General features: G+C 37.8%; 1 protein-coding gene across 1 annotated transcript in view; it reads right to left on the minus strand.

The window, feature by feature from the left end:
- The window catches only part of LOC115760239 (putative neural-cadherin 2), a 45,096-nt gene extending 35,516 nt beyond the window's left edge, over positions 1–9,580 (minus strand). The window contains exons 1-2 of the mRNA XM_030701496.1: positions 9,529–9,580; positions 1,244–1,387 (exon numbers count right to left, since the gene is read on the minus strand). Coding sequence (XP_030557356.1) covers positions 1,244–1,387; positions 9,529–9,580 — 196 coding nt within the window. The remainder of the gene's footprint in view (positions 1–1,243; positions 1,388–9,528) is intronic.
- Between the last annotated feature and the right edge of the window lie 3,030 nt (positions 9,581–12,610).

A 12,610-nucleotide genomic window follows, 5' to 3' on the forward strand; every position in this document is an offset into this window, starting at 1 on the left:
AGTGATATGAGTCGAAAAGTTAATGCGCGAAGGCCTCGCAATGATTTGCAAAAATTACGCACATAAGCTTTCCAACAGATGACATTATGATTATTGTTGTGTTTAAACGTAACCAAAGTTACGTCTAATTCTCTGTACTTGATGCATGTCATCTGTTTGGGCTTTGTTTTGGCTAAAAATAAAATATATTCTTCAAGTGATATAATCTTATATAAATAATCACATGACATTTTTTATTTGAAGATATTATCCGGAGTTACGCTTAAGCCATGCTCTTGTTCCGGAAGCAACTGCTGATTGCGTGATTGACATAAAAAAACTATTGCCCGATAAACAACACGTTTTAGAAAATGACCACATTGCAGCCAAGCAATCTGTTTCTTGTTTGTTTTTGCCTAAATGTTGGGTAATTTTGCTGTCTGTCCACTTGTGTTTCTTTTAGTTTTGTTAAGCTAACAAGCTGCTAAATGTATTCAGTGGCGAAAAGAAATAACGATTCGTTAACCAACACTATTTATAAAAACAACCACATTACAGTCTGGTCATTCCTCTTTTGTTCATATCTATGTAAAAAGGGCGTAATTTTCCCTGGCTGTTAGGATAACCAACTACTTAATGTGTGAAAAGCAAAAGACAGCTAATCGTATACCAACACTGGTTTTACAAACAACCACATGGCAGCTTGAGCTGCTATGACTCTTTTGTTGATACTTTGTAAAACGGGAGTAATTTTTCGTGGCTGTCTAAATTAGGATAACCCATTACTTAATGTGTGAATGGCAAAAGACAGTGAATCGTTTTCCAACACTGTTTCTTTTAATGCCATATGCTTTTGTTTCAGCACAGCTAAGCCCCTCAACAAGCTTCGCAACGATTCCCTTTCAGTTGATTTCGCCTAACAGGATTTCGCATTCAAGTTGTTATTGTTATTTCACACCCTTCTGAGATGCTTGCATGGCAGATTAGTTGTCAGCGCTTCGCCACTTACAATTAAAAGCAAAGCTGATTAAATCAATGTCTAATTTATTCAACAAAATTTTGTCTGTTAAAGCGCAATGAAATGAAATTTATTTACTCTTGGCTTAACTGGCATTGAAGAGGAGTTAAACAAGGCGCATCCAAGGCGGCAATGATAAATCGCCTTAAATCATTAAAGGGATATTTATAAGCGTATATATATGTATGTATATATATTTAGGCGTGTTGTGTTTTGTGTATATTTATTTAATTGAATTCTACTCACACTCATTGTGATCCTTGGCGTTGACAGTGAGTACTGTGCTCTGCAAATCGGCATTTTCATCGATTTCAGTCTCGTACAGAAATCTATCGAAATATGGCGGCGAGTCGTTCTTGTCGGCAATACCAATGCGTACAAATTTTGTAACTGCAAATAAAGCAAGAAAGTAAAAATAAAATAAACATAGAGAAAAATCAAGCGAAGGCCAAGACAAACAGCACACACAGCTCACAAAAGATACAATTCGTTAGATACATAAATACTTGTGTATTGATTGGACTGTGTCAAGTATATGAAATGCCAATAAGCCGCATTAATTATGGCCAAAATTTATCGATTGACAAATTGCGCGCGTGCCTTGGTGGCCATACAAAGTCGTAAATTGTTCGGTTTATGCGTGAAACGTGGCATGCATTAAATTGTGGCACGCATCTGAGGCAGCCAGTTCGGCTCTAATGAGCATAATTAAATTGTCGAATGAGCTGACTGAGTGTTGAGGCGCCCCGCAACGAATTAATAATAAAACCCCAACAGCTCTACGGAATGTCACTTAACTCGAGTTTCGCTCTGTTCAAGTTGGTGTACGTGTTTCTGTGTGTGTAAGAAATTAGAAAACATTTTGCTCAAAGGAAAAAGTTTTGTTGTTTACAACACACCAAGCCCACCCCCTCAATTCGAGGCCATCCTAAAAACCTTGGCACAAACTGCACACGAAAAACTGCAAGTGAAGCCAGCAGCATTGGACTATGCTATTCACTTTGTACAGTCTGTTGTTTAATTTTATTTGCTTATTTCCTACTAATTTCTTGCTTAACCCAAGTTTGTTGAAGAGTTTTCCCCCTATTTTCGATGTATGTACATGCCGCCTTAAGAAATCAGCGTTAATGAGTTTCCCCATTCGAACAACTATACGAAAATACAATTCCCGAGCTCGAATTTCAAACAAATAAGCAAAATGTGTGTTAAAAGTTCTTTTAAAACTTTTTTATGGTCTTCACATAGTTTGTTTAGTTTTGCCAAGAAAATGTATATAATATATTAGATTCGGTTCTGCAGCGGTTTTTCGGGCAACTTCAAAGAATTGGCTTGTAGCTAACGTGTTCTTAAGTTCTGATTCTGTTCTATTCCGTTGCGGTCTTTCTTATAACTTCAATAGAATTTTATGCCAATTAGAATAACTTCTGGGGCCGCAATTCTTATTCAAAGCAACTTTGTGATCAAATAAATTCCAAGAAAATAGTCGTTTGAATTGGCATGTGCTCTTAGATAGGGGCAAACATAATTAAATGTTTAAACTTTAGCTCTTCGTGCTGAAAAGTTGTGTACATAAACGAATTCTCCTTAAATGGACATTGAATCACGAAGATATTCCTCTGCTCAACATTTTGTTTTTATTTTCACTGAATATTTGTTTTATGAAATGCAAATTTTGTTCAGATTTTCTTTGATTTGACACAAATATTGTTTTAATTGGATTGAAGAAGAAAATTTGTCCCAGTGTAAGTTTTAGCTAGTTTATTTGCTAGCTCTTTGAATATTGTTTGTTTGCCGTGGCATGCAAGATTAAATAAATTTGAATATTTTATATACTTTATATTTCACAAAGGTGTTTAGTGTAGTTAGATCTGCCCATAATTGGTTTACTACTTTATGCCCTGCTAAGCTCTGGCAAACAGATTTCTTTAAGTGCACTTTTGCCTGCCAAGCGGTCATCAAAGGATTCGCCTGAGGGGCGGTCGGGTAGGCGGTAGAGCAAAGTTTGTTTCTCTTGTAAAAATTTTCCACATGCGGAAGCAATAATCTGCTTTTCCTGTTAGTATTTTATTTTATAGCAACTGCAACTTGTGTAAACACAAAAGGTTCTGGCTCTGAAAAACTTGTTTAAATAAATAGTAAAAATATATATCTACATATATATAATTTGAAAAATAAATGCTGTAAGTGAACGGAAAATAGCAAGAGAGAAAGAGAGAACACACACTCACACACGCACACACACAAAGTGTTGGTCACACATCATAAAGTTGCTAGGAAAATTAATATTGCCAGCAGGCAGTCGACAGGCTGCTGATGCCAGGCACTCGTTGCGTATACGTAATATTGAACAGACGACAGTTGCTTGGGCGCTTTTCCTTCCGAGAATGCATCAAGAATTTTATTAAACGCATTTCCCCAATGCATTTTAATCTCTTACATGACAAATTTAAAGGCCTAATACTATATGCACATATTTCGAGTGGAAATATGTGTATTGAATTTTCCATGCATTATGAAAGCACTTTCAAAAGCAACTAAAGGTTGTAGTTTAAGAGCACTTTATAAACTAATTTGATATATTTGTATTGAGCTCTATTGATTTTATCCATGTGTGTGTCTGCTTGTGTGTATTTCCGAAATATTAGATATTTGGCTCGCTATAAAGGCAAAGTTTGGCATGTGTAAACTGTGCGTAGTTTTTGGAAAATAATGTGAAATGCTTGTTGTATGCATATTATAAGTGTTATTTGATATGTATGTGTATATTTCACAGGTGTTGTTTGATATTATTTCTGTATGAAATTAAGCATTTTAAAGAAATATTTTCATTTAAATTTGATGTATTTTAAACCAATTGCGCATGCTAAAGTTTTTTTTTATATATAAATATATTTTTCTTTAAGATATGTGAGTAATATACATTTTGGCAGACCTAACTGTGGCTTTTACAAATTTTTAAGTACTAGTATTTATTTGTTCTTTATATAAATATACAATTCAGTGTCATACAGCTAAATAAGAGCTGAAATTCATTTTTCGCAGATCTTTTCTCATTGCAATAATACACAACAAATGTTGAGGTCCTTTTCTACTCATTTAGTTAACTAAATTAAAAGTAATCAGGTCGTAGAAATTCTTTCTTTCTTTCATTTTTTGATAGCATAACAAACGAAAGTTAATTTAGAATTTAGCTGAGCCCTATTTAGCTTAGTGGATGGAGGCACGTAATGCTCGAAACCGGAAAGCGAAAGAAAATGAGAAATGAGCAAGAGTAAATACACGCAAGCAACTCTTTTTGGAGGCAATAGCTCAAGCATTCAACTTGTGTAAATAGGGCGAAAATAATAATAGGAAAAAAAGGAGGTGAAGGTAAAAAGGAGCTGCAAGTACACAAGTGTGTGTGTAGCTACAATATACTAAATAAATACACACGCTGAGCAAACACAGCGCAAGTTGAAATTGAATTTTGGGTTTTTTTGTTGTTGTTGTTGTTGTTGTTGCCGGACCGCTTGTCGCTATCTTGACTTAATTTTTGGCACTCGGCGCAAAAAGCATAAAAAACGAAAACAAAACCAAATACAAACACAAAAAAAAGCTGGCTGCATATTTAGATGGCCTTTTTGTTGCTGTTAAATTGAGCAGCAAGGTGAGCAGCACAGGACGAGCAGGCAGGCAGTCAAAAGGACTCACTAAAGGACTCACTTCTAAACTATTAACGTGCCACTGATGTCAGGTGGGCCGCCCCCGTCAACTATTTATGGCCGCATAACTGGCACAGTAACAGCCCCGCCTCCAGCACCCAGCAACCACGCAGTCATATGTCAGCCTGTCCATGAATGGCTGCCAGCAGCAGCAGAAGCAGCTTCTGTAAACGTCAACAAACACAAACCCACACACACACAAAACACACACACACAGAGACATTCCATCATTTTGTTAGACTCAACCCCCTGTAGCTCTTTATTTATTTTTTTCTTTATAATTTAAAACATAGCAGCCCTGCCAAAGTGGCGTCAAATGTCAGAGCTGTTGAAATCAGCCCTGGTGAAAAAATATAATAATAAAAAGAAGTATATTTAGCTTGTGCATGAGCGAATGCGAGGAGCCGGAGGCATGTGGAGTAGTTTATAGAGCCGGAAGTTACGGTTTTTTGTTATCCCAGAGGCAACAAAGCGCATCACATTTAAAGTGACAGCAGGTTGGGGCTAAACAACACAGAATTGGGGACTCGGTTTGGCGTTTGGTAGGGTGCTGAATTTGCTAGTTGACTGGTTATGTTCGGTTTTTGATGTTCGTGTGGCTGCTGTTCACGACGTCGACGGTGATGATGATGGTGATGTGTAGTCATGCAATGTCAGTCAAAAGAAGGTTAAACATCATAATGTAGCATACTTTGGGGCGCTAACAGCTTCAATTATAAGCACTAGCTAGGGGGGATATGTTCATATATTGCCCGTATTATACATTCCGCTTTTGCAGATACGCTCGAAATAAGGGTTCGCAGCAGCAGCTTTAGTAAGCGCACGACCTTTTGCACTTTGGCTTATAAATAATTCTATAAAAATCAATTTATTTAATTTGCTAAAACTTAATCGAATGTTTCCTGTAGCTACAGAATTATTGCCCCATTTCTTATGCATTTATATAAACGAAAGAATATTTCCCCATCACACTTATGTTAATTTACTTATCAAGAAGGAAAAACTTAATATTTATTTAATATTTTTTTTATACTATTTATTTAACTAGCTTTTTCTCTTTGCTTAAGTTTCATTTGGCTGTTATATCCAATTAGACCCTTGCGAAATATGCTCAGGTAATTATTAAGCCATATTGCATGATTAATGTATACACAGAAACGCGCACACTCACACGAATACAAATTTTTGGATTTTGGTGAATCAGCAACAAAGCCACAAAACGCAAAAACCTCGCTACACGAAGCGAAACCTCAATTTGCTCACAAAGTAAAAACACAATTAAATCCATTTAATAAACTCGTTGAACCCTAACGAAATCCAAAAAACCGCCCTTGGGCCACAACAAGCTCGACGCCCGCCCGCCGCGGTGCAGCTCATTAACTTTGATGCCCACCAAAGGTGGCTGGGTTGGGGGGCTAGAAGGGATATGGATGGGGCAGATTTTATGTTACCTTAGCGGCTGCTGAGCAAATTTCAATTAGGCTGCGAATCCAGGCGCGTCGAGAGACTCGCGAATATGCTATATATACATACATATATACATAAAAAATATATTATTTTACTTTATATTAATATTCATTAGTGAGTAGATGGTTGCCCAACGGACAACGACCAATGCCGGAAATGACCTGCACTTCAACTCAACTGCAATCTACTGATGTTTAGCTGCTAAAATTTTAATTTAATTTATGAAAAATATTCATTGGCCTCGCGAATGCTATATAATCATTAAATGATGTGCTGGCACGTCTTGGACGCTGGCATGACTCAATATAGAGAACGTAATCAAAAAGTAAGGAACGAAACGAAAGGATCGAAGCTACATTAAATCACTCTGGCAGACACCCTGTTCTTAATATTAAATTTCTCGAAATTATTTTCAGGAAATTAATACTCATTAAGGAATTAGTTTTAAAGTTTTTATGTAAGGTAACCCTAAATCGAAAATATACGAGATTATAATATGGTTCTCTGGCATAATTGATTATTATTATATATATACTGAAATATCATCTATAGACCAGTCTAAACAGTTTTACAACACTGTAACATAACACTGTACATTTTCTTCAAGTTAAATTCTAGTTGAAGACTTGAGTTAAAGTTTGTTCTATGCGTATAAATATATCGTCTATCAAACTCACTCAAAAGTTACGCAACACGACAGCCTATAAAGCAGACTTTTTCTGAAGGTCTTCTGTGTAAAAACGGATATGAAAATATGCACTCTTTTGCATGACGAATATTTTCTACTGCGTGTAACATCCTAATTTTTTTTTTTTGCTGAAGACAGGGTATGGAAATGAGAAATGCGACCCATAACAAACAGTAAACAAAACGCACAAAAGACAAAGCCCAGAGCAACAACAAAAAAATACTAAAAAATATGTACAAAAAAACAAGATGGCGCACACTGAGATACGTTTACATTAAAAAACAAAAACACAAAAACAAATCGAGAAAAAAATATGGCACACGGCTCTGGCGATAACGGCAGCGCCTGATGAGTTGACAAATATTTTGTCAGCCATAATGAGTTGGCGTTCCCGCTGCCTTTCGCCGTTGTCGAGGCGCTGTCAAGGTCTTGTTTCGCGTTTTTTTTTTTTTGTGTCGTATGTCGCGACTCGCTGTTCATTAACAGAACGCAGCAGCAGGAAATGGAAGGGGCTGTGGGGCTGTGGGCTTTTGGTTTAAGGGAAACTTGGACATTCGAGTCTGTGTTAATTAAGGCCTATGTCCGCAGAGGGTCAGCCGCAATTAAAAACTTTTTGCCCTTGCTGATTTCAATATGCGTCTCAAAAAGCCAAATTTGCATTTTTTGATATGTTCAACAGCTCCCTGATTCATTTTAATGCGAAAGTCGCGCTCTTCAATAAAGCGTCCAGCATGACCATTTCAACTTTAAGATTCCACGATTTTGTGACACCCATGCGTGCTTTTCAATTGGTTTGAATAACGCCAGTAATTCAGGTGAAAACTAATTAAAATTAGCACACACAACATTTGTGTAGACCGCGGGCGAAATTAGTTACATTTATTAGAAACCTTTGACTTCTAAATAGATCAACATTTCATGGTTGAAACTGTCAAAGCCTTTACAAATTAACCCGTCAGCCTCTCTTCGCTCCGTTTGCCACATTGCATATTAGATTAATAATAGTTATAAAAGGCCCGCACACACACAAGCAGAATCAAATAAATGTAAATATAATACGAGCACAAACACTCGATATTTGCTTTATGGGCGCATCTCTTTCGCATAGTAGCTAGTTAACACGACTTAGCACGACTCAGAAATACCCTGTACTTCTGTAATTATGGAACATTTTTAGTTTACTTACTATTTAATCTTGAGGATGGCTTTTCGTTGAATCGTATCAAATTTTTTATTAAGTTAAGTAGCTTGCAAGCCGATGGAATTAAGTTATAAGCCGGTGAAACATAACCCAAGTGAACTTTCCACACCCCATTATATTTTCAATGCCCACTTTCGCGGTCTTGTGGGTCTTAAGCTTAAGAACCTAGACAAATAATTGGCAAAAGGCTCACTTTCTTCACCTTTATCAAAAGTACGATGTTTCAACCTTTCGGGTTCTTCTTTTAGACAACAGTGTATGTCAAGTTTGGAAGAACTTATAAAATAAAAAATAAATTTGAAAATAACGTCAGCTGCCCTTAACATACACTAGATCAGCGGGCATATACCCCATTTGACACGCCTTTTGTGTGCAGGGTATGAAAAGAAGCGTCGTCAAACTAAATCCGAAATACATGTGTAAACACAATGTGCAGATTATCATAAACTTGGCTAATTTATTACACAATGTGTGTCGCTTTATGCATGGGCATGGGCGTGGTTGGCGCAATGTTAACTGCCTTGAGGATTAAAATTTACGCTGACAACAAAAAGCAATACAAAACTTGTGTGCGAGTGTGCGTGTAATTGTTGTATATTAATGCCCTTATTTATTTATTTGTTTTTATGTCACCAAAACTAATTAGTAAATTGAAAGCGTTCACAAAAGTTATTTACTTGCGTTCTTTTAACCAAACCCATAGTCTGACATTGATGCAAATAGATATTTGTTTTGCCCAAAGGCAGGCGTAGTTGAAACCATAATAATTTTTTTAATTATTTTCATTTAATTATAATATTTCTTTGCTTTGATTTGGATTTGCCCCACTTTACGCTCTTTTTGTTGTATTTGTCAGAATCGTTTTGATAAATTAAATTTAAGTGGCCAACAGTGGCTTTATTAACTAGTCAGTCGATTAGCTAAAACAGATGCTTTAATATATAAAATAAAGTAGTGAAAAACGGCCCAAGTACATAAATCGGACATGAGAGAACGGAGCTTAAGCAAAAACTGATTAGTGATTCATACTAAGAGAGAGCTCTTAAAAGCACCTTTTCGTAACTAGGAAACATATTAAACTCGTCAGAGATAGGGTCTGTGATGTATGTGCATCCATTAAAATAAAAAAGTTAAGTAAAACCCATCCAGACTTGGATTTAAGCACTCAAAAAGCCACTTGCAAAAATAAGAATGCATATTTTAAAAGCCTGCCAGAGCAGCATGACACAAGGGTGTCATTAGTTGAGCATATTCCTCCGGCAACACACCCTATACACCCTACACACACACACACACACACACACAAGACTTCTTTAAATAACATATCATGAAATTTTAATAGACATCAGTTGCTTGCAGGTGTAAATAATCACATACACACGGCTTGCTACTTAGCTTGATTTGCACAAGAGCAACACACACACACACACACGCACGCACATACACGCACACACAAATTGCTTTACACACTTACCCAAATAGGTGCTATTTGTCAAAACCCAAAAGATTTTTAATGGATCGACCATAACTACGCAGGCAAACGGCAACAACAACAGCAAACGATGACTTAAAGTTGCTGCTGCTGCTGCTGCTGTTGTTGTTGCTGTTGCAGTTGTTGCTGTTGTTGTTGTCGTGCTATGATTGTTGCAGTTGCTGCACGCCAGCAACACCTTGGTAAACAGCAAATTGCCGCGTTACCAGTTACCAGTTACCAGCTACCAGTTGTTTACTGCCAAGCTTTGTAGAGCAGCCAGCAATTAATTTGTAGTTGCTGTTGTGTGTGGTTGTTGCTGCTGCGGGCGTTGTTGCTGCGGTTCCTGTTGTTTGGAGGCGTAAGGCTTTGTAATTTCACTTTGTTGCTGTTGCTGTGAATGATTAAATGATAAATGCGACTTCGCCTTCTTAGTTGCTGTTGTTGTTGTTGTTGTTGTTGTTGTAGTTGCTGCTGCTGCTGTTTCTGCTCTTGGTTAGCTTGCCTTTCCGTTTGTTGATTCCCACTATATTTAATGAGCAAAGCGCGAAGGCTGCATCTGCGGTTGCTGTTGCTGCTGCTGTTGCTGCTGCTGTTGTTGCTGCTGCTGCCTTTGAGGTATTTTTGCAATTTGCGTTGTGCACTTTTATGGCGTTTGCATAAATCGAAAAGTTGCGCATTTTTCATAGTACTAAGCGTTAATTTATATTTATTGCATTACTCAAATTCACATTTTAATTAACTGCAAATAGTTGGAAATAATTGAACGTTTCACATTTGTCGGTTATTAACAACAACTGCTGTTGGTATTTATGCTGTTGTTGTCGTTTATACACTATTTAACATTATCTGGCTATGCTGTAATTACATTTTTGCGGTTTATGTGGCATGATACAGCAACAATGTCATAGCCATTGCCCGGTCTGCTATTTTATAATACTTTGCGAGCAACATCATCAGGTCTTTTCAGTCGATTATCTTCAGCTATTAAAAACTTATGACATTGTCATAAACTTTTAACCACTTCCTTTTTTTGTTTTTTTTTTTTTGTTTTTGTGTGTCAATTTGCACTGCACAGAGTAGAATTATTTTAATTTTAGTTATCGTTTGTTATGATGGCATAAAGTGAATTTAAACTGTTATTTTTAAATGGAACTCGAGCTTAGTGTTGATAACGCACAAAAGTAGGCAATATTTTTGTGGGCTATCAATGCAATGGAAGATTTTTAACTTTATATTTGATTGTGGGTAATAAATATAGCTAGTAAAATGACAGCAAGTGATAGAGAGTGTGAGAGTGGGGCGCCTAGCAGAAAGATTAAGATAACCAACGCCAGCTTAAAGGTGTGAAACTGGGAGAGTTATCGCATGGCAGCATTTGCCCTATATTCATACGAATATCTATAGTATAGTCACATAATTGCTATATTCACATAAATATTTGATATAATATGAATTATTTGGGCAATATTTATCTTGCTTAAATATATTTGTTGAACTATCAATCAACTGGAATTGCTAACCAGATTTGTGTAAGTCTGCTCATGCCTTGGCAACTGGGTCATATTTATACAAAGTTCAAATAGTTGTCAAGGTTCGGTTACACTATAATTTAGATGGCCGGCAGCAAGGTGTTTACCTTGCCAGGGCTTGCAATCACTCGTGCCAGCTGGAGCCTTGGTTCTTTGGCGCCTTGAAGCGCTGTTGCTCAGAAATTCTCAATCGCACTTCAAACACTTGCTGCCCCGGTTGGTTGTAACAACAGTTTATGGCCATTAGCGAACTTGGGGCTCAAACAAAGGGCGCCAATTAACGCAGCTAAGGCTTAGGCAAATGAGCCCAAGGGCCACAACGGGGTCGGGTATGCGAGCCCGCTTTACTAATCTATTCCTTGCCTCACAGCCTTGACCTTTATCTGCAGGCGATTGAATGGGAGAGCGGTATGCTGGGACAGAAGGGGGCGGCAGTGGGAGCGGAAGCAGCTGCTGCTGTCCCTAAATATTTAATTGTTTATGCCAACGCGTAAGCGTACTTCAGCCATTTGGCCCGCTTTAGAGGCACTTTTAATGGACGGCTAAGAGAGAGAATTGGATGAAAGCTGGGTAAGCACTGGCTTAGCCCAGCAGCTAGGTTCCTTCCATGGGGAGGCGAGGCGATTAAAGCTAACGCAAAGTAATTAGTAACTCAATTGCTTTTCCGCTACAGCGTTGAGTGCTGCATACAAATGGCTTCCGTTATTGGCGGTTTACTTGGCCACTTTTTCTGTATGTGTGATGGAGTGAACCACGTTGGGCGCCAGCTTGTCATAGGGCGGCTTCATAAATTATGCATAGCGTAATTATGCGAGAAAAGAAAGCATTTTGGTCAAATCAATTGGCAATATGACAGCTAAGCGACGCGCAATGATTATCAAATGTGAATAATGCGAATAAAACGCACTGCAATTGAGGTCAACAATATTAGCGTCAATTTTAGCTGGCTTACGCCAGCTGTGCTCCCATTCTTGCCCAACTTATGCAAATTTATGTGCGCTCAGCTGCTGCTGCTGCTGCTGCTCCCCATCTTCACAGCATTTTGCAGTCGGCAGCTTAAAGATTCTTAAGCCAGCTTCGTGTCCGTCTGCGTTAGCTGCCAAAAAGTTGAACTTGTTCATTTTTTAACATTGCTTTGTTAGGGACTCAGCATAAAAGACTCGGCAGCCGCCACCTCCGACGCTGCACAAATTTTGAAATTGCACTTTTCCGCCCCAAGAAAAATAGTGGAAGCAGCAGCAGCAAAAGAAGAACAAGAAGAAGAAGCTGAGCAAGTACGGCGAGCAAGTACGCTAGCTAGCCGGAAATACAAAAGCATAAACTTTCCGGCCAACCGCAGCGACAGTCCAGAGCTCACAGAATTGAAAGCGCCCAAAACTAAAGCAGAAAATCACAAAATGTGGCGGAAGTTTAATGGACATAAACTTGCAAGCTGATCCCGCTAAAAAAAAAAAAAACACCAAAAAAAAAAGCTAAAGGAAATACGCCAAGTAAATTAGTTGAGAACCTTTCTGTTGGCCATTTCGCCGACAAAATGTGGAAAAGAGCAAAAT

The sequence above is a fragment of the Drosophila novamexicana genome, unplaced genomic scaffold (genome assembly GCF_003285875.2).
Source record: "Drosophila novamexicana strain 15010-1031.04,08,12 unplaced genomic scaffold, DnovRS2.1 tig00000387-arrow-pilon, whole genome shotgun sequence".
Taxonomy (NCBI): domain Eukaryota; kingdom Metazoa; phylum Arthropoda; class Insecta; order Diptera; family Drosophilidae; genus Drosophila; species Drosophila novamexicana.